General features: G+C 38.9%; 1 protein-coding gene across 1 annotated transcript in view; it reads left to right on the top strand.

The window, feature by feature from the left end:
* LOC104469932 (disrupted in schizophrenia 1 protein-like) overlaps positions 1-23,451 on the top strand; it is a 43,928-nt gene that overhangs the window by 18,694 nt on the left and 1,783 nt on the right. Inside the window, exons 2-4 of the mRNA XM_010084679.1 lie at positions 3,280-3,523; positions 9,168-9,212; positions 17,972-18,089. Of these exons, the coding sequence (XP_010082981.1) occupies positions 3,280-3,523; positions 9,168-9,212; positions 17,972-18,089 (407 nt within the window). The remainder of the gene's footprint in view (positions 1-3,279; positions 3,524-9,167; positions 9,213-17,971; positions 18,090-23,451) is intronic.

Here is a 23,451-nt window from a genome sequence, read left to right as displayed (position 1 = left end):
ATCCAACTAAGAAATTGCTCAAGTTGAGTCTTGCATCTCAGTTACTTAAACATCCATTTCCCTGGCCATGACTCTCATCCGTTCAAAGTGCTGTTGCCACTGCAATGACTGTTCTTTCTCTCTCTCTTTTTTTTTATTCTGTGTTTCTCATCATTTCACTTTGTCTGCTTTTCTCCATTAGTTCCCTCTGTCCTGTCATATCAAACCTAACTACTAACCTTCAGTGTAAATTCTGCTCACAATCTTTTACCACATACTTAGTCCTTTTTTTTTTTTAATAGCAAAAAACTGATTTCCATCTAGGAATGTTAAACAGCATTGGTATCAATCACTTGCCCACTATGTTTTTATACTAGCATCTTTTGCCTTTCTTACATGATTGGTTTATGGCAGGATGGAGATAATAGATGTCCACTGACCTGTTTCATTGGCATCCTGCAAGTCCTTAAAATTCTCATTCACTGTGATACCTCGGTGTGCTTGACGGTGATTAGATTAATTAGTTACTGATGTAACTAATTAAACTGCTGTACTGTAACTGACATGCCATGTTCAGTCCACTGTTGTCTCGGGGTTTCTTTGAACATTGTGGTCTGTATCCCAGGTCTTGTTGCTTGTTTTAAACTGAAAAGTCTTTCTGAGAAAAGGGACATCATTGTAGTCTGTTTGGTGTTTGGATAAAGCCTGGTACTGTGGACTCATGAGCACTCTGGCACTTCGAAGCTCACAGTCAGGCGATTAAGGTATCCCTTTTTGTTGCTGGGTCTGTGTAAATGGTTGATGGATTTTGGTTTGTTGTGGATTCTGGCAAATTGTTTGATAGTAATGTACAGGCAGGCGTATAAAACCTAGAGGTTGATACATCATCAAATATTTATAAGTAAAGGAATAATATAAAATCCGATCCAGTCTCAATCCATCATTTTGAGAAGTTGCATACCTGAAAGAACTCACTGTGTTCAGTACAGGCGTCCACATACTTTTGGCTTCATGGAGACTGCAAGTGCACATTTAGTGTGGATTGAATTTCTGAAATTCAGATGAGATTTATTTTACATCTGATGTAAAAGCTAAAGATTTTTGCATGCTGGAGACAAAGTAATTGTTAATAATTGTTTGCTATGTGTTTCTGTGTCAGCTGTTTGCAGGTTTCAAATAATTTTCTTTAAAAAAGTGTGTTTGAAAAATGCTTCTAAGCCCTGAATTTCAAAATACAGACTAAAAGATGCAGAGTGCTGGGGCTTAGGTATGTTCAGAATATCCAAGTGTGTGTGTGTGTTCACTGATTTCAGTTGAAACGTTCAGCATAACATCTTAGCATCTTAGGTCGAGATGTATCGGAGTTTCACAGATACAGTGGTAAAACAAAGGTGTCCTTAAAATAAAAGCAAGCTATTAGCGGTATGTTCAGTAATTGCTGATTACTAAAATGGGTTGTAAAACTTAGATGCAATCAGAAGCATGTTGACTGATGAACTGAGTCATGGCTGAATAACAGCAGCCTGGGTACTGTTGTGCTGTACTTTTATATATGCTATTCATCTTCTCTGCTGTGAATACTACATACATCACTATCTCTGCCCTAGTTTTGTCAATAGAACTCTTCATTAAATTGAATAGCCAAAACAAGCTATCCACTGGAAATTATGATTTAGACCTCTGGTGTATTTTCTGAATCTTTAATAATAAGCCATATATAGCTGCAAACAAACTTTTTCAAAAAGCAAGTAAATGGACTTATGTATGTCTGCAGGGAAATGTTTTGACTGTGTAATCACGATGATGTAATGGACAAGTAGAGAAACAGTGGGGGTTATTTTCTTTTTCTGGCTTGGTGAGATGCTACCTGGACGGAACACAGAAGTGTAATCCAGTGAGTTTTTCCCCCTTTCTAATTAGTGATACTTTGAACTCCTTGGGGGAAACCAATTTGTGGACCTCTTACTGCATTCTGCCTTCAATAAAGATATATAATGACCCTAAGCACAGATCAAGTAGCTCAGCTTCTGGAGCTTAATTTTGCTCTCAGTCTCAAAATATTGCTCTGTGAATTTTAAAGCTTGGCATCTTGTAGAGTTAAAAGCATACCTTTGCTAGACTAATGAATTCATTGTGAGCAGTGCAGCTCCTTTATCCTTCATTTAGAATAAAAGATAAGCTGGTATTTAATTTAGTCAGAAAAGTTAAAATCAAATAGTTATTTTCCTTCTTTTAGTCACTTATAATTGCTTGCTATTATATAGCAAATGATATAATTTGAAAAGCACTGTGAATAAAATCTTGCAGTTATTGGGTATTAGCATTCAAATCTGTCTGGAAATGTGTATTGCCATGGGAATCGGCGCTTCTGAGTCCCAACCCAGGCTCTGCCACTGATCTGCTGTAGTTTAGCAGTCAACCTAATCTTTTGGTTCCTTAGAGATGAAATGTATTAAATGGAGATGTGACCACATCTCTTACGAGCAATTTGATGTTAGTATTTGGTGTCTTGTTCTGAAAAACAATCTGTGCCTAGAATTGCCATTTACTTCAGGTGAAAATGTGCATTGGATGGATTTCAGGAGCAGTATATATAATGTACATGGACATCTCTGGGAGATGATTAAATGGACTGAAAGTATGAAGAAGTCTGGTACTTTGAATTTCCTACTATTTTTGTTTTTTCTTTGTTGGGATAATAAAGGGAAAAAAGCAAAGCACATTAGTGAGAGATAACGACAACAGCCAAAAGTATAAGACTGAAGGAAAGGAAGAGTATTATAGTTTAAGCCAATTTGATTCACCAGATTTGAAGCAAGCACATTTCAGTCTAACAAGAAGCTTAGTGTACCTGTTTTCCGAAAGTTAGAGCTGATTTAATGCAGTAAATAGCGCAATTGCTTGTGCATGATCTTCTACATCAAATTCAGGAAAACCACAGGACTGCTTTTAGGATGACAGGCCTGTGTATCTGAAGGAAGTTCTGGTTATGATTGCAAGACCCCTGGACTTGCGTCCGATCAGGAGAAGGTCACATGCAGCCAGTGTACACTGTACAGTTGGAAGCAACATCTTAGCACAGAGGTTTTTTTATGGCATCAGCTTTGTAATAGGGCCATAATTTTACTGCTTCTCAGTTTGAAATAGCTTGTGTTATCCCTGTGGAAGCAGTTGAGTTGCTGTTGTTTCTTGTTGTTTTTATTTTCGTATCTAATAATAAGCAGTCACTGCAAAAGTTACTTGAAATAGCAACTATTCTCCCTGAGCTGCAGTTTTATTTTCTTTTGGCTTTTATTTCAGCTGCGGAAGCCAGCTGCTCCAAAGAGTGTGGGAAGCTGACTTGGAGGCCTGTCAGCTGTTGATCCGAGGGTTTCAACTGAAAGAAACCAGTTGCTGTGGTTTTGAGGAAGAGGAGAACCAAATGGATGAGATGGAGATGACTGCTGATGGCCCATCCGATTCTGAAAAAAGAAAACAAGGTCACTTTCCAAAGGGCACAGAGTGGGACACTGTTTCCTGCCCCAAACACAGAGAGCTAAAAGAGGTATCTGAAATATTCTACAGCTGCATTTCAAGCAATAATGCTGGTTATCTTTTTGAAGAGGAGGAGTTGAATCTGAGTTGGTGGGTCAGCAGGGCAGGTGAAGTATGAACTTAACATCTGGCCTTCAGTCTAGGACATGAATAAAATAGCTTATTAGCTTCTCAGAACCCCTTCAGCCCTTTTTCCTTTCAGTCTTTTAAAAAAGGGAAATTATTCAGGCAATGAATACAGAATGTACATCAGGATTTAAAGAAAAAACTATTAAGTGTTTAAGACAAATTATCAGCTGTTCCTCATCTCATTGACGAGTTTCACTCTGAGTGAGTTCTGCTGACTTGTTAGCCTGGATCTGTGTTAGCTGAAGTGGGGAGAGAGTAAGTTTTCCTTCCTTGGTGAAATGGTCAAAGGCTTCCTAGCTCAGATGCTCGTAGACTTCCAGCATCCAACAAATATTAAAAGGAGCTAAAAAAATAAGGCTTACAAGGTTTGACAAATTTTTTTTTTTAAGTTTTCATGTTCTGCTCTGGAATGCCATCCTTGCTTGAAAAACATACAGCTACCTGATAATCTTCTAACGGTGCTGCGAAGGGAAACAAACTATTCAAAAGCTTCATTGCCCAACAGCACTACTGTAACAAAAGGACCATCCAACAGGAGTGGTCAGTTTTATTACCTTGGAATTTGGTTGACAAAAATTAAAAGTGTGCTTAGTTGCACCTGATTTTAAGAGCCATTGAACTGTGTGTTACATTGAAAGCTGATGCCTAATTTTGCGTTTATACTGGCTGAGGCTTAATGGAAAGAAGGCCTTAGTGTAAAATCTCCTCTTGTTACTAAAAGTCTGGTTTTAGGTTGGGCTTCAGTAGTACTTGCAGCCTTTTCCTAGGGAAAACTGTTTACAAACTGATTCCACATAGAGAGCGGGTTTATTGGAAATGGTCAGCTGTGGCTTTGTGTCGTGTGTCTCCCTGCCTTTGGTTTTTTTTCCTCTCTTATCATATTCCTGGTGAGTCCACTGAAGTAACAGGAGTTCTGTTGGTTATGGAAAGCTGCACTCTCCTTTTGAAAGTGCAGCTGAGAAGCTCTGGAGGGTTTGGGGGTTTGTGACTGTTTCTGTAGCACTCTTGAGATTTTTGCTGTAGAGGATCACCTATTTCACCCCTGCAAGTCCAGATCGTTTACCTGGAAATCAGCATTGCTGTCCTAGGATGGCATCTTGGCAACTGAAGTGAGATGACTTGTGGTTCTGCCAGGCTCAGAGGGACAGGTAGCCCATATGTTAAATGGAAGAGGAATGCATACTTGCAGTGCTTCCATTAAGCTCCTCCTTTTGAACTTGCTTTTTGTTGATTTCCTCTCTGTCAACAATAGAGGGAATTTGAAGAGACTATCCCCCTAACTTCAGCTCTTCATCTAGGTGCTTAAACTTCTTGGTATAATTGCCGTTTCCTGTGGTCTGGCCTGTCCTGGTATCCTGAATAAACTCCGTTTTGAGAACGTGCCAAATCCACTCAGAAGCTGATGTGTAAACATAAATGTGAAAATGCCCATCAATGAAGGACCTGTGGAGGTATACCTACATCTATTCCCACAGCGCTCCTAGGAATGACAAACCTGAAAGAAAAAAAAAAAAAAGGCAGTTTGTTAATATAAGAACGTGCATTTGTTTTCCAACTTTTAGAAGGAGTTGAGTGACACAGCCGTGTTTTATCACAGCTCATTCAGCTAGCCTTCCTCTGCTTCAGTGCTGCCTGCAGCTTTGACCACCGGGGCAAAGTTATAAATCAGTTATGACTGCAACCCATTGCAACCCCAATCCCTAACATATAGGCTGTTTCCAGTTCTGGAATTAGAGTTGGTCCACTTGCTTTTACACTTTTAGGAGCCAGGATTTTTTCCTTGTTGTGGGGTATAGAAGTTCTACCCAAACAAGTACACTTTAGGTAGTTAAACTGGTAGGATCTCAGTAGGAGTGAGAGGCAGTAGCTAAACATGGCATTCCCTAACATCTAGTAGCTTATCACAAAGCAGAATATAAAAACAAACAAAAAACCTGACATATTACTTACTAGTCATGCTAACTTGTAGTTCTGAACATGTTAAAGTGCAAGAGAGAATATGTGTTGATTTGTAAATGGACTTAGTTGAAAGATAAACCACTCCTGTAGCATTTAAGTGCTCTGCTGTATGGTATTGAATTTTTTTATTTAAAAATAATTTAATGTTTGTGGCCAAAAAAACCCCAAAAAAACTTTAATGGAAAAACTTTGTTGTCCATTAGCAGTGAACCTTTTTGTAGCCACTTATCAGCAAGTGGGGATACCTAATAGAAAAGCATGTATTTGTCAAAATAATTGGTTTGATATTATTTAGCAAAGCTGTGGCGTCCTTGTGAGAGGAGTAGCTTAATGTGGTTGCCATGTCTCTAGAATGACTATCCTCTTCAACTGCGTCACCTCTGTTTCCCATTGGGGAATTTCTAGAGAGCACTGTTGGTCACTTAAAGAGTGTTGTTCTTTCTGTTCGGAGGTTACTGAATTACATGCTTCAAAACAGTATCGCAAAGGGTAATAGCGTACGTGCATATATGCCTTGGAAGTTACACTTCATTCCCAGGTGATCGATTTACTTTGCAGTGAAATGCTCTAAATGAAGCTTGCCAGTTATTTATCATGTCGTATCTGGCTGAGTATTACTGTGGACTGTATTTTCTTGCATATAACTGTATCTTACTGTATAAGTTTCATTAGAAAGGAAAGAAACAAATAAGAAATGTAACAATAACAAGAAAAGGAAAATAGATGAGTAGAAAGAACCCTTCATTTAGATCCTCAGATACTGCTTTGCAGAGGGGCTGTTATTAATTTTTAATTAAATATCCTCACTAGATCATAAAATATGACAAGTTCTGGTATAAAATATGTTAAGGTATAAATTCTTTGAAAGTTCAGATATACTACTGTCATGTGTGAGCACAGGTTTATTAACTGTCAAGAGTTACTTTATGGTCCTCATAACTGTGTTTTCTAAGAGAGTACAGATTTTTTTTTCGCAGTTTGTTTATGTGGTAGGCTGTGGCATCCCAAAATAATCTGGTAAATCAGGTTTCCTTTATAATATTGACTGTTAACCAGTGAAGACAATCCTGTGCTTTGGCAGCTCAGCATTTTGTCATATCATTACAAATTTTTTGTTCAAAATTAAATAAATTGAGGGCAGCAAAAATCATCTTGTGGAACACTTGGAGTTACTTAAAAATTAAGATGTACTCCTCTCAGCTATAGCTAACTCATTATAGCATTTTTTTTAAAAATGCTGAAGCAAAGTTCTAGACAGTACTACTAGCCTCAATCATGTCAAAATCAGCTTGTATTTGAGATAGATTCTTGAATTTTCATATAACCATGTACTCTCTAACTGGTTGCTGTCTTGCTGAATTTAAGGTGTACTGTCAGTGCAGTTCTAGTTTGTCTTCTGCTTTTTTCCCAAGTATCTGATGAATTAAAGATGTGTTCTAGTTTTCCTCCCAGAAATGTTCCATACTTTCAAACTGACTACAAGTTATTTTGTCCAGGTGATGTGTGAGTGAGGTGAAAGTTACTGTGATCATTAATACATAGTTAGATCATATCTGGGTGATTTCTAAAGTATATAGTAACATTTTATCTCTCTTCAGATATTAATGCCTGCTTGTTCCACTCCTTATGAAATTATGCTTTATTTTTTGTTTGTTGATAATGTATCTGTAAAAAAAAACCTTTTTATAACACCAGAAACACCAATGATAACTAATAACCAGAGAGATGTGTGTGTGCTGGGACCTCCCTAACACCAAGTATCTTGATGAATGCGAGTATGTGTGCACCTGCAGTCTTGAGTTCCTGACCTATCCTTTTTTCTTCTTCTGCTATCTGGCATGCTGTGCAGTGCTCCCTCTTAATCACTATGAAAGAAAGAAACACCTACTAGATTTCAAGAAAATTGAGGTGATTAAACTTACGAGGTAAAAACCAAAATTCAGTAGTGTTACCTTTTGTAAGTCAGCATTTTTGGTAGTTATCCCATCAGAATTCTTTGTTGGTTGTTTCTGACTTTTCACCATGAAAGAAGTAGAGAGCAAGGGTTGGAGTAAGGGCTGCTGTCTTTTCCTCACCTCTGCATACTTCAGTTTTGCCATCTGGGAAGATGTTTTGGGGTCTTCTGTAGAGCACCTGGGAGGATGTCCTGTAATTGCAAAGCCTTCATTTGATTCACTTTTCAAAAGATACTGAATATTCTAAGCTATACTAAGTGGACAATAATGAAAAAATAATAATTAATATTTAATGTGCTGTCATTAAAAAGAAGTCATCACAGGATATGACACAACATTTTTCAGAGTTTAGTGGTAGCAAGCACCAAGAACGCCTCTGTCAGCAAGCTGTAACTCATTACCGTGCACTGAGATAGCCTGTGGTCCAGGAGGCAAATGTGCAACGTGTAAAGGACAAAGCCTCTAGAAAGCTAAATACACTGTGCCTTCACCTGAGTTTTAATTAAATTATTTGTAGAGATTTAAAAATAATTTGGAGACTTTAATCTTTGTTTTAAATGTGAGCATTAAGCACTAGTGAAAGCGTTTGAGTGTTTTTTATATTAATGCAAGCTGGGAAGGATTTCTATAGCAACAGGCAGCTGGCTTGTACACAACGGTCAGATCATCATTGTACAGTCACACACGTTGTGCAATATAGTGCCCCTTAGCAGTGTGTGATTCTGGTGTGTAGTATCTGCTAGTGAAAATGCAAACTCTTTAGCCAGAGATTATAGCATCTCAGTAAGCTTAAAGCTTATGTATATTTTACAGTAAAAATACCATCAGAAAATTAATATTACAGGTAAAAGAAATCTAAGCAACCTCTTTTCAGATAGATTACTGAAAATAGTGTCCAGTAATAATGATTTCTTGGCAGAGTAATGATTTTGCACTTTATTTTGTGTGTGTGTATATATATATATGTACATACCTGTGATACTAAGTATTACCCTACCAAAGCAATATCCCTATCTCAGTTTATTTAAGGATTATCAATACTGTTATGCATGATAAGTATTAATGATTTTCCAATAATGTCAATGTCAAATTTCTTTTCTCCCTAGCCAGTCACTGAAATGTTGGCTAATTTCTTAGAGACTTTACAGATGAAGCAAGTTTTGAAGAGGATCTGAGTATAGTTAGCATGCGTTACCAGTACAAAATGTCAGTGGGGTCTCTCGTTTCTCCTGCCTAAATCACTTATAGGGTTTGAGCCAAAAAAAATTATGTAGACTCTTGAATGGTTTATAGATCTGTAAGAGCCTGATAGAAAAGTTTGTTTCAATCTGTAGTTCTTCAGTTTTAGAGGCAGTATTCCTTGTGGGTTTTAACTGGGAAGGCAAAGGCAGGCTTTAATAAATGTATTCAAATTTAGCTTTAAATATTGTGTGACTGACACTGCTCCGTTATAAATGCAATTGAAATGTTTCATGTGTGTGAAGCAAAATGATGTAATTGTTCAGCTTATATAAGTTTTTAATGTGCTATATGGGTTTTATAAGTTCAGTTGAAATCTTACTGTTTATTTAGCATGTATCTACTGCATACCTAATAATTTATCTCTATCAGGTTATGGAAGACATTTCATTTGGAGCAGAGGGTCATTTATCTGAGGTAAGTGTTTTCCAGGCAGTATAAAGTGATGATATTGTACAGACTTTTCTGGATCTCAATTAGAACTAATGACACTTGTTTTTATAGTATTACCTTTGGGTAAAAATTGCTAGAGAGTGTGTGAGCACTTAGAAAAAAGCAACACAGGCACAACTAGAGTGGACCCATTCTTTTTTTTCCATTGAAGATAATGGCAAAATTGCTGTGTATTTCAGGAAGTTTATAGTTAAATCCTGTGCTAGTGCTTTTAATACATACCAACAACAGGATGAATATCTTGGGGAAAAGTAAGACCAATAATGTTTAGCCAGACTCACTGTAGCACTGTAATGATGCTTAGGAATGGAAAAAAATCACTAACAATACCTTTGAATTTACTTTTGAAGTATAAAAGCATATTTCAGCAGAATACAGGGTAATAAGAATTTCATCTGAATAAAAATACTGGATGCTTGTCATTTTACACTATTTTCATAAATAAAAATACATCAGTTCCTAGTCTATATATTTAAGAAAGTCTAGGATAATTGAGTAACATGAAATACATTTCCTATGAGAGTAAGTGATGAGAAAAATATGCTTACATACAAAAATCTGTCTGCATACAAACTAAGACTTTAGGCAATATATGTGTAAGGAGAGTTGTACCGGTTCTAAGAGCTTGTACTGATTCAGTCTGATCCATTTTTATATTGGTATGCCTTGGGTTGCAATTACATTTTAAGGAAATTTAGTATCAAGTTCTCTGCCAAGCAAATATCAAATAAATAAAAGTTGCCATTTGGGATAACTTTTCAGATGAGGCATTTCTTTGGATTCCCACCAATGAATCCAAAGACTGTGGAGCAGCTGGAATGCTCCAGGAAGGATAATCAAACTGCAAGACCAAACTCAGACTGTTGACCTTGTGTACGAGGAGACTGTGACATGAGAGCATGCCTGGGATGGGCTGCTTGGCTGAGTGTGAGTTCAGCATAAATAAAAACAGGAAGTCTTGAGAGTGAAGGTGAACTTTGCAGAAAATGCAAGCAGCCTTCCTTGCCAGTGAACTTGTCTGTGAATTAAAGCAAAATTCTGCAGGTACTTGTGTCCACAGATGGCATTAAATAGGGGCAGGTAGTCCCAGGGGATGAAGGTAGCAAGAAGCCCTACTGCCAGCAGGGCAGAATACTGAGGGCATGTTGGTAGTGATAGCTGCTAAGCCAGCAGAATATTTGCTGGAAACTAGAAATTGTGGATGGTCGGGACCATAGCAAATGAGAGTACGACTGCATGCTTGTGTACAGTAGCGACCTGCACTGAAACCCGTAGTACAGCCTAGCTCTTGACTGAAGAACTTGTTCTTTTGCTTAATAGGAGATGTGCCCAGAGCATGTGAGTGTGATGTGTGTGCTGGGTTTGCAAATGTATCAGAGCTTACAGCAATAGAGGGCTGCTGCTGTAGGAAAGCTTAATATCTTTGAGCCCTCACAAGCAGCTGATTTTTGCCCTTTTGAAGCTTTGAGGAAAAAAAGTGCATAAAGAGAACAGAGAGCAACGATACAAATAAAGGAAATGGAAATTGGCTAGAAAGCCAGGCCCTACCACACTGCCACAGATGGATTGATGTTGACTTGTAGATAGCTCTATAAAAGGTCTATGAAACTGTCAGCACCCTGTACTGTGTCAAGGCTCTGCCTAAATGTTCCTCTGATGCTCCGGTCCCCTAATCCACTCTTGTCATTCTCCTTACTGCCTGCAGGAGGGCACCCCGTTAGTCATTCCAGATTGTTGCATTTTAGTGAGTGAGGAGCAGAGATGGGAGTGAACAATACTAGGAACCACCTATAAATGATACCCAGCTATGCTGACTCCTAGCACAGCAGGGTGTGGACACTAGAAAACAGTTTAGTGCTTTTGTTTCTTTTCCAAGTCCTGGCCCACTGTGAATTTTTATTGGTAAGCTGGTAAATAGCTTCATCCTCCCACAGCAGGAACTGGAACTGTCCCAGTTTAATTAAATGAGCCAGTGCAGTAGTGTGCACTCATTTTAGGAAGTCTGCACTCGGGAAAGATCTTCAGTCTACTAGAGAGAACAGGGAGACCGCCGTCCTACAGACCGCAGAAGGGTGCTGGAAGGCAGTGGAAAGCTCAATTTCTGCAGAGATGCTTTTCCAAGGACACTCCTCTGTAGCTGTAGTGGAAGATACACGAGGGGAAGAATTGCCAACATCAGGCTGTATTTTGATGAGTCATTGAACACGCCCATGTGGTGTTGTACCCCTGCGGAGGAGGGAAGGGGATCGGTGCAACCAAAGGGAATGTGGGAAAAGCCTGGGATGGTGGGGAGGCGGTAGGTCACAGTTGAGAAACAGCTGTCTGGGCAGCTTTATGGCTGAATTGTTGCCTGTAAGAAACTCTGAGAAACTCAGGAGTGTGGTGTAGTGCTGCAGTCTCCTAAATATACATGAACAGGCTGGGGGAACAAGCTAGCAGCTGGTAAGTGGAGGGTGATAAGGGCAAAAATAATTGGGGAAACAACTGTGATTCGTCTTCTGAGAAAAGGCAGATAACCACCTCCATAAAAGAAAAGACTCGCCTAAACAAAATCAGGGAAGTAGCAGGTGAGTTTCTGCGGGACAAGCTCTGTAGGGGGAGGAATTGGCAGATAATCTTTGGTACCCTCCAGAAGACATCATGTTTATAGTATGGCACCATCTTTTGGTGCAGAAAAGAGCAAACACAGTAACAGACTACATATCTATGTCAGTGACTCATGAATGGCCCAAAAGAATTTTGAAAAGGAAAGGACAAAAATGTTCCTAAGGATGAACCTGAAAGAGTACACTGCACAGTGTAAGAGAAAACTGGCAAGACCACTGAACACACTACTGAAAGCAAAACTCATGCCAAGTGGCAGGGGAGTTCAGGGATGAGCTGTATGTAAGGGACAGGAGAAAGAAAGTGTATGTGTCTGATAATATGAAAAAATGAATGAGAGCAGAGGGCAGAAATATTTTTTTTCCTTATTTTCTTTACTTTTAGTCTTTCTAAAAATGATAAAAGTGTGTCTGTATATGTAGTGCTCTTAGTATTCACTACGAGGTAGCAAGAGATGAACACAGTAAAGGCTCCTGAGGCAAGTGAGATGTACTCCAGTCAGGCTACACTGATGAAATTTCTTCTGAGTGCATAGGAGCCAAGAAAAACAATCTCCAAACCATTAACTAGCTTCTTTGAAAACTCCTAGAGGAAGCTTGAAGTCCCTGGGGATCAGTAAAAGGCAGACATGGTATTTACCTTTAAAAAGGGGGTAGGCTAGGAGTTTATGTGCTAGTCAACATAATTTCAATTAGGATTAGAATGCCAAATGCTCTTGATAGGTTGAAAAAATAGCCTGAAATCAATAAGATGGGATATGTTAAAAGACAGGTGCAAATTACATTTGAGGAAGAAAACTCAGATTTATGTATACAGATAGTAAATAGCAGCTAAGATGGCAATACTGCAGAGGCAGAATCTAGGGTTATAGTGGACTACAAATAGAGAGGGATTCATTACCTTCATCCTGGTGCAAGAAAGGGCAGATGTCATTTGCAGCCTCATTAATGGGAATGTCAGTTCTAAGACAGAAATAATTACTGTGCTTAGCTGAGAATGTCAAAGCCTCCAGAGGACTACGGCACTGGTCTGGGCACCTCGCTGCAGAAGACAGGAACACACTGAAGGAAAGGAATAAAAATGAAAGCTTTAAAAATCCTGGTTTGGTTGAAAGTCAAAGTCTTCAATCACATTAAAAATAATGATAAGGAGGACAACTGTTAGTTATCATTGTGTGCAATGTAAGGGTAAAATGAAATGTAACCATCTTGCTTTGTAGCAAGAGATGTTTGCATTAGGAAAACTTGCTCACTGCACGGGCAGTTTAGCCCTGGAGCAGGCTCTGCCCTGCAACCAGAACCACAAAATCCCTGTCAGCTGCTAACAGCTGTGTCGACAGGCACCAGCTGAGGACAGCCACAGTGGGCTTGATCTCACTGCAAGTTGCAGAGTGGGCTTAGGTGGTCCCTGGTTGCTTCCTGGTCAGCCTTGCTGTGATGCTAGGATGGTGTTGGTCATGAGTAACATGCATTATTTTCAGACTAAGAAATTAGGCCTGTTCGCAGTGGCCGCTTTGCCCTCCTCATCTGCGACACCTGCCCAGGACAATACATACAGGGCAGGAAATCTGGGATGCACACCAGGGATAAGTGCTTCCTCCACCTGCACTTGGGACATTTTGTGGCCATGTAGCACGTGCGCTTAGCCTGCATGTGACTGAAGCTTCTGCTCAAGCAGGACAAACGTATTGATGGCTGCATTTTTTTCCTAGAAATTATTTAAGAGATTCCCTGGCTTGGCTTTCTGGAGTTTCAAGTGCTCACAATTTCCATTAACTTCTGTAAGGGGTGAGGGTAAGCATGCAACACTGCTGCCAAGAATAAGTCACCGTTCTAAACCTTGTGCCATAGTGTGAGTATCTCTCTGCAAGGGCAACTTTTTGTAGTTGTTATTGATGTTATTTTGAATTATTTTAACTACTACAGGGGAGAGAGGATTTAGTCAGGTGAAGGAAGTCTGGCTTTAATGTTCTGCAGAAGGTCTTCTAAGGCTTTTATCTTATTGGGGTTATGATATTGCTAGTTTGAAGTAAGTGAATGCTTTTTTACAAACTTCTTCTGTAGGAAGAATTAATTTTAAGGATATATGTGGGAATCCTGCTTCTTAGCATGGCCACCAAAGACTCTAATGGAGACTCTAATCCCTAATAGATTAATCTAGCTACTACAATACTGATTCTTTTTCATAAAATTGCTGAACTAGATCCAAGAGAGGATGGAAGGAGTTTGCACTGGAAAAGCTGATCAAACATTTTCCTTGAGTAATGTTGTTAAGGAGCTGTTGCTCATGGATAACTAAAATGACTCTTAAAAAGGTAAAATTAAATGCAGAAGGCTGAAGTGGAAGCCATTCCCTCTGCTCTTAATTCAGTATGCTGATGCACCAGCTGTGCATCAACTGGAACATTGTCTGTTCTTCCTGTTTCTTGCATCAGACTCTCACATCTCTGCGAGAGAATGAGAATATCTGCTTGCATGAGAAGGCAGAAGAATTTCATTTTAGAAAAAACATCTGTGCTGTTTTCACCTGCTTAAGGATTTAGAGGGGGAAGAAAAAAATCCCAACTAGCTACATCCTCTGTTCACGGAAAAATCCATAAAGCAATATTGCATCTCAGCTCTTTCCTGACTCCTGACATCTCTCATAGCTGCTTCCTAAAAGTGCTGTTAGTGCAAAAATAAACAAAGAAGTCTTAAGACTTACAGTAGCTTGTAGCAGTGACATAAGCTACAAGCTTGGATGAGTTGTATTTATCAATATGTTGAGCTGGAGGCAGAGTCCACTCTCCTCTCGGAGATACTGTTGATCAGTGTAAAGTGCCACTTTGCAGACAGGAGCTGTTCTGAATAGTTTGTGTGTTACTGACAGTGGTTTCCCTGCCTACATAGACAAATGCCAAATAAAAATGTTACCAGTGACATTACTAGGCATGAAAGGCACTGAGAGAAAACTTTCCTCTCTACTTCTCTGGGTTATTGAACTTTTTTCAAATGACGACCTGGCGACAGAAGCTGTGGAATTGATTGAATATTTAGTATCATTCTTGCATATTTTTGGGAGTAGTATATTTTTTTCCATTTCATTTATAAGTCGTCTTGATGTTAGACTAAAGTTAGAGTTCTCTGCGTGACCACATCTTTCCAGTCCAAAATAATAAAGGCCATATATACATGTTCTGGAAAAGCATTATTTGTATGATGACCCTCCTGCATTTTTCATGTGGTGCTTACAAGTAAGTTCATGAGAGACGATGCTTGTCTAAACTCTGAAGGAACTTCTCATTTCAACTAAAAAGGCCACTGTGTCATGTAGGCACAAAAATAGTTTATCCACATGATATTATTGCTGAATTAAAGAGGAATTAGGCTGCGAAATACCTCTTAGGAGTTTATGATTAATAGACTATAACCCTGACCTTATGGAGATATTTCAGTTACACTGCAGTGCGACCATAATCATAATGATACAGTTATTAGAGGGATTTCAAGTATTTAAAGACCTAAACAAGCTTGATCCCATTTTTACTTACTTGCTAATGGGGTGATCGATTATCTGAATAAACGTTCCTGCCATCAACAGTACCCTAAAAAAGAAAGGGATATCCTACTGTAATGTATATCTTTAGAATATTTTTTATATTTAAATATACTTAATGGCACAGGTATTCAGGAGTCTACTGTAACATACTCTTAAAAATTTGCTGTCTATAGTAACTGATGATTTTGAATCAGGTCTAGAAGTGTCATCCTTTTTGACAGCATAAATGTGATCTGAAATCTCATGTCATAGTAGTTCTTGATAAAAGCAGTGGCTGGGTCAGACTAAAGTATTCAATATGTTGATGTTATAAGAGCAAGAATCTGCTTTTTATGTGTCACTATAAAATATCCATTCTTCAGGATCTGTACAGGGCTTGTTCATTTTGTGCAAGTACACAGTCCATAGAGTCTGGTTTGAAAACTTCAGTTATGGCTTTTGTCTGTCAGAGCAATTCTTAGGAGTTTGTGCATTAATTAAAAGCTGTTTTTCCTAAATTAACTGTTCAGTGATTGTATAGCACTGAATGTTTTTTATCTTGTTTTTCTCACATTTGAGATGACAGTTATGTGAAGACCTGATTTTCTTACATGTAATTACCTGTTAGAGAAAAATCAGTGTTCAGAGGTGGAACTTTCTCTAGATGGTCATTATTTTCAATGTGCTTTCAGAGTACTAGGTTTTTACAGTATACTGGCTTTTCTTACCTGAGATCTAAGTTCTTTCAGACAACTGTCATCTGTTCTTGCATGTGTGTCACAGAATGATTCCCTAAAAACTTTCTATTGATATAAATCATCTGGGTTGTCCCACTCTCTAACAGCATATGGAGTCCTGCTGGTGTATGGAATAATGATTTAGCAGCTGGATGGAAGACTTGTTCCTCATCTTCTGTCCCTGGTCTTGAGAAAAGGACATTCCTAGTTGCCCTAGGGAGAATGGGTATCTTCTACTTCCCATTCTCATTTTAAAACAGTGGGTTGGTGTTATGTCTGTAAATTCTGTGGAGCGCTGCTGATTCTGCTGTTTGGTGATGACTCTGAAGATGGCTGCTCGGGTCTCGTGCAACAGTCAGGGACTCAGCCAGCTGGTCCTTGGGTTGTGCTTCTCTGTCTCTAAGCTGGGGGTGTTGACAGCATAAATTCCCACCAGCTGCCTTGTGCAGGGTTCAAGCTGCAGCTGGTTGCATCCCCCTGTGATCTGCTGAGTAGCCGTGTCTGACAGAAGACCTGGGAAGGCAGAAGGGTCAGAGCTCTGTGCTGTAGCAGAGGATGTGCCAGCAAGTAGAGCTCTTCTGACATTTGCCTCAGTGTATGCACTGTGTGATGAAAGTGCAAGGATAGCACAGAACTGAGGTCTGGTAAATGTGTTTACCAAAAACCAGATTGTTTCACAACGGGCAGCGTTCCAACAAGTATTACCATGATTTCTCTGGAAAGCCTTTGATTGAAGGGTTGATTTCTCTTAACCACTGATGGCTGCTATTATAGCAACAGATCAATGCAAAGGACTCCGAGTACTTTTTTAAAGGAGAAAAACTATCTGAAGATTGTAAATGGCCACATGTGCAGCTGGCTATATAGATGTGTGCATAGACTTAGGTCTAGAGAAAATCCAGTTGTCTGGATTCCTGATAATGAATGACTCCAGTTTTTCAACATAGCTCCAGCAGAACTTCAGCTTGTCACCATCATCTTTTCCTTACAGATAACCTCCATCATTCACTGTAGACAGCACCATGGTGCCTTGGGAAGGAGAGGCTTGTCTCAGTGCTGCACAAATTGGTTGATCCCCCACCTTGGATTTGCAGCTGATTTGGGTCATTTCTTGAAGTAATAGTAAAAAAAAAAAAAAAAAGATACAAATTACCCTTGTATAGTATATCTGAAAGCAAACAAATTTATGGGAAGGACTTTGCAACTGGTTTAAAATGCTCAGTTTAAAATAGAAAAAGTGTTAGTCTGTATAAGTAGAAAATAATTGTTTTTTGAAAATTTTGTCTTGTTTCATGATAAAGAAGTGTAGTTTCATCTTGTAATCTCAAAGACTTTGATGTGTTTTCTCTGATCAGTTGAGCAAAGTCCCTAAATATTCTAGCCAGAATTTTCCTCAAAGAATAAGTACATTTTGTAAGAGATGCCAAAAGTGATGCTGCTTGAAATATTTAAATGGCCTAAAAGTGTAAATCATATTTACATGAACAACTTGAAATTTAGGAGCCTAAATGGTGTAGTCAGCATGAGATTTCCCTCCCCTGCTGTGGTGAGACAGCGGGGAAGAGGAAGAGCTGTTCAGTATTCACACCCCTTTAATCCTCTCCTGAAAGTGAGATCATGACTTTTTTCTGCTGGGAAATAGACTGAGACCACAATCTTATGACATTTCATATAAATCACTAAATTATTATGTAGTAACAACTTTTTGTGTCCAATGAGAATTTGTTTTCAGGTGAATTCTTAGCACTGTAAGGTATCATATCCCCTTAGTAATATTTTATTTTCCCCTTAATTTGATGGAAACTTGATGTAGAAAAGTGCAGTCAGCAGCAAACATGTTTTCATTTCTTTTTCAACTTCCTGTAGGAGTTCTTCATATTTTCTGCAGAGTTGGGAGAAAGATGTGAAGCAATAAGTGAGAAATTGGTGCATCTGGAAGATCAACTGCAGACTTCCGCCTGCAAAGTTGATGAAGGAATTATTCATATCCTTTTTGGTATAGCTATAGATACATATAAGTCTATGTAAGTATGTGTACTTGCCTTTCAGATTCACATGGAGTACTAGTTATTAATGTAGATTAAGAAGGGGAGAATTGATTGTCTTGCTGACTTGGACATTTTTATTGTAGCAACTTTTCCTACGGTGCATTTTCACTGTGGTCTGGTCCAGCTTTAATTGATTTAAACAGAAGTTAGTTCTTTGTAAATTGAGATAAGGCAGGGAAAAGCCTTTATTCTACTCTTAAAATCCTTTTGTTTGTAGCGCTTATATAAGAAAATACCTAGTACATGAAAAGCTGCATGGATATAAGCATCCACACACCTGCTTTTCCCAACATGATCTAGCTAAATTAAATGCTGCATCGTTGATTCAGATGGTGTATATTGTCACATGTAGTTTGGGGTTTTTTTTCCTTTAAAAAAAAAATGGGCAGCAGATGCGTCGTGTGGCATCCTATGGAATTTAATCTGCCTCTAACACTCCAGTGCAAGTAACCAGAGGAGATGTTGTCTTATAAAGTACCCTTATCTCTTTCTATGCTTTATCTGTCATTCAATATCTGATTGAAGATTGCTTAACCTTTATGAGGCATTTATTGGGCCTACTTCTGTGGACATTTCTCAAAATTTAAGAGCACAGAGTATTGTTTCATTGGTAACTTTCATGTAAAAACTTGCATCAGAGGGACAAAATCCAGACAGTAATTTGTTACTACTTCCAACCTTTCTTTTCTAAGCATTTCAATGTACAGAAAGATTATTTTCTTGTATTTACCACAGGCCAGTTTGCAATATTCTTTTAATTATATTTACAGCATGCATGCGCATTTGCACTTGGGTTTCCCCGATGCAGTTTGTGAGCATTCTTTTCAGAGCTATATGGGTGTCTGTGTCTTGTGTGTGTGTGTATGTGTGCAAAGCATCTAATTCCTTCCTCCCTTACATATATTTGCTCTCAAATAAGGTTTTTTCATTGACCCTAATAGAAGAACACTGAGGGTTGGAGTTACGAGTTCTTTGCAGTGGACTTAAGTTTGTATTCAAACCAACCAGTCAGGTCTGATCATAGTTACAGCTTACCAGGTAAGGTGAAATAACCCGAAAAACTGCTTTTTTGATTCCTGAGGAAAATACACTACAAGTATGTAAAATAGTAGTATTTGTATTTTCTATGGAGTGTGTGTATTTCTTTGTAGCTGTTGAAACTGCAAGTTAGTTGAAAAAATAAAATCTAATTGTTGAAGGTTTGGGAAGAGTTATAGATTAGGCTTTGCTCTAAGCCATGGTTATCTGATGTAGATCTGATTTCCTCTATCAGTGAAATTCATCTCATGTTATCTAAATAGAGAAGTGCACACTGTGATATCCTGGTCTTAGCAAGACCATCGGTCACAAAATAAGAAACCATGTTTAAAACATGGGGACACACACAGAAGCAGTTCAGCAATTCAGCCACGCCTCATTAACATTCAGTTGCTATTTCAGAGGTAGTCCAGATCGATATGCATAAAATGTTACCATCTGGTACATGCAATCGCTGTGCTATATTTCAAAAGGAATGAGAAAAATAGCTACCACATTGCTACAGACCTGTAGATTGTTTTTTTTTAAATAAAAACTGCTCAGTGCCTATAAAATAAACTTTCACTATTTGCCTATATTGCAGGAACTAGCATAGAGATTGGTGCCAATAATTAGCCTCAGTAGAAGAATTTATGATTAATAGATGAATCTGTTGTTTGCTTGGTAGTTTATTTGGTTTTAAATAAAACAGTTTCTTATCCCAAGTATTGGACAATTATGCAGTCTTTGTTAAAAATCTGTAGAACTCTGAGAGCAGGAGCTTAAAGATCTGGAATTATAATGAAAGCAGGATAAATTTTTCAAACTCTTGTTCACTGGTTATTTTTGCCCTTCCCCTCATCCCCCAAAAAACTGCCTTACGCATGAATGTTATGAACTGTATTAGGTCAAAAATCTAACTAGGGGGCTATACAGATGTAAATTAATCCTGTTATTAAAAGACTTTTAAAGACTCCACTGAGAAAAATACATTCCTGATGCTCTCAAGCCATTTGCCAATGTTTAGTGTGTGTCATAGCTTTGATTAATAATTAAGTTTGTATTAGAAGAAAAAAATCCCGGATGTCATTGTTTTTCATTCTACATTTTGATGGCACAGCAGACTTAAATGCTGCTCGTTGTAACTGCCAGCATACCCTGAACAAAGGAGAAGTCCAGTGACATTTCTTGGTCCTGAGTATAGGCACAGATTCACTTGAGATTCTTATTTATTATTGAAGCCTTTCACAGCAAATATTAAACTGTACTTTTGCATAAAAAACATCAAACAATGGTGGGGGGTGGGGAGGAGCTCCTCTGTATGATGTATTTGCTAAATTCTATGGTAGTATAAGCAAATAAACCCACAAAGCATTCAATTATGGTTAATCATTGGCAAACATATGAAAACAGTCCACATCATTAATTGGAAAAACCGAAGGATGAGAAGTGACTCATTCTGATGTCTGCTGAGCTGATGAGAGGTGTTACTTTCCTGACCATAAAGGCCTGGAATTCCCAGTAAAATTAAATGGAACCTATATTGCAATTTCACAGTCATTTTTGTTCTTAATTAGCGGTTACATTTTGATAGACAATTTGAATCCATGTAATAGTTCCTACTAGTAAAAATGCTTTTGTTGGAAGAAAACCTGGCTAGACTGTTGTCATAAAAGCAATCTCCATTTCTCACCCTAAAATAGGCAGTTATTTTGGAAATAGAATTTTGTGCCTAAATGTTCATTAGGCACTGCAAGTCACTTTGCTGACCCTTCACCTGTATGGTGTGGCAGGCTCTCATGCAAGTCTTGCTTTACACCAGTGTCGGTATTCAACAGGATCAGGAGCGTAGAATTTGGCCCTGACTGCACCTCACTGAGGAATCTTGCCCTGAGTAAACCTGAAGAAATTTTGAGATCCCACAAGAGTGTGAGGTCACAATGGTTCCCTCTTTGTTTTGCATGGCAGGAGAACAGGCTGTTGCCAGTGCCCATCACATTGAGAGTATGTGGTTTCACCTTTCTTGTTCATGCCATGATGGAGGTTGGTCAGTGCATTTCTACTCGTGTGCTGCACCTTCTTTGCCTTCCATTTTCTGCTGGAAAAAGTGATGTAGAGAGAGATCTGATATCCAGATCACTGAAGTGATCCTTTTTTTCAAAATGTTGTGGTTGTTCTGTTGTGGGTTTTTATCAAGTATTTTTGGAGGGGGGGGGTAGTGTTTTGGTTTTTTGCATGGGAGGGGTGTTATGTTAGTTTGTAGAAACGCCTTTGTGGCTGTGAAGGAGGTAGGCAGGAGTGTCGGGGGGAAGTGGAAAAATCCTAATCAGGTTTCACTACCACAAATACCCCTGTACTTGGTAAGGAGAAGTGAGTGATGGACTTCCAAAGGCCATCAGCTGTGGAGAACACACAGGCCTCATACAGGAGCAGTAGGGACTTGTTTGATGGCTTTCCTTCACGCCCAAGAATGATCTAAAAGGCTGAAACCCAGGTCATTCCAAATAGACATTGAATTGTCTTGCCTCTTCGCTGGTCCTTTGGCACATAGCACACACAATCACACAATTATTTAGTTGTAATCTTGAGATCATCTGGTCCAACTCCCTGCTCAAGCAGTGTCACCTAGAGCAGGTTGCCCAGCACCATGTCCAGTCAGATTTTTAATATCCCCAAGGATGGGGACTCCACAGTCTCTCCGTGCAACATGTTCCAGTGTTTGACCACCCTCACAGTAAAAAAATATTTTCTTTTGTTCAGATTCAATTTCCTATTTTGGAATTTTTGCCTGTTGCTTCTTGTTCTGTCGGTGGGCACTAGTGAGGAGACTCTGTCTCCCTCATCTTCGTTCCCACCTATCAGGTATTTATACACATTGGTAAGATCCCCCTGAGCTTTCTCTCCTCCAGATTGAACAGTACCAGCTCTCTCAGCATCTCCTCATATGGCAGATGCTCCAGTCGATTAAACCAGGCCTGTGCTGCACTCACTCCAGTGAGTCCATATCTTTCTCATACTGTGGAGCCCAGAACTGGAGCCTGTGCTCCAGATGGGGCCTCACCAGTGCTGAGTAGAGCAGAAGGACCAGCTTCCTCCACCTGCTGGCAATGCTTTTCTTGAGGATTCCATGCTCAGCCCTGTACCATATATTTTGCCCAGCCATAAAGGTTCATTTGATAGTTGCTAGTCTACAGCTGGTTATGGTATTATTTATGAACTTAGTGAAACTTGCTGTAGACAGACTATATGGTCATCTTTCTTGTTGGTCCATCTTTCTGTTGGATAAGAGTTTCTTTCCCTGTCATCTTCATTTTCCTCCATCCTTCAATATTTCTGATGCACTGGCTGTGAAACATTTCAATTTTGCTTTTTCTCTCAACCTGAAAAGAATTTTGTAGTCACTTGGGTTATTATAAATAACAGCCTATAATCAGAGACTGAACATCAGAAGTAATAAAATTTCAGAGGCTTCATGGTGTTCATAAACTGTAGGATTCCTGTTTTACCAGTTAGGTTTTCAGCAGAGCATCATGATTAAGTTGCAGAGTGGTGGACAGTCCAGGACCTCTTATGAGAGGATAATAATGTTTCTTTCTTCAGGGAAGATGCAAAGTCTAATTAATTTGTCCTTGTACGGTCCTCTGAGATCCTATGATAGGAGAAGTTTCACGTGTACTGCTATTACTTGTAATCAGAGACAGAATCCCTTTACATTAATAGAGCTGTCCAGAAATTAGAAGTATGCATTAATACTCCTGGTGAACGTATTAAGAGTAAGACATCATAGTAAATGGATGTAAATACATAGAGATTAAATTCTGAGGAACTGATAATGGAATCAAAAGCAGCCAAAAGGCTTTTCAAAGGCATAATGGTGACTGCCTGAAATAGCAGTGATTTCTGTAGCTTTTCCATGGTCTTCTCTAGTCTCAATTTTTCAGAAGTAGCAGCTCATGTAACCTGAGGGTGTCTTTTTTTCTTGACATTGCGTTGACATCGGGGTTGAGTAAAACAACATTTCATAATGGATGAGCTCTGTAAAGGATAAAGCCTGTCCTTGTGCGTTATCCTTCCTGCGTGTTGTATTTTTGAAATTGAGTTGTTTCAGTGTCAGCCTGTTTCATTTCCCTTGAAGTGAGTTTCTGGCTCTCTCAGAGATCATTTGATGACTCGCTGCTAGAAATGAACTTATTTCTTTCTCCTTTGACCCACTTGGGTTAGCCTTTTGGGGTCCTTGCCATCTAGCCATATCTGTACAGAAGGCCTCGATGGTTGTTGGTT

The sequence above is a fragment of the Pterocles gutturalis genome, unplaced genomic scaffold (assembly GCF_000699245.1).
Source record: "Pterocles gutturalis isolate BGI_N339 unplaced genomic scaffold, ASM69924v1 scaffold6650, whole genome shotgun sequence".
In the NCBI taxonomy this organism is placed as follows: Eukaryota; Metazoa; Chordata; class Aves; order Pterocliformes; family Pteroclidae; genus Pterocles; species Pterocles gutturalis.
The sequence above is the reverse complement of the archived record's forward strand: the minus strand, read 5'-3'. Positions and strand labels throughout refer to the sequence as shown.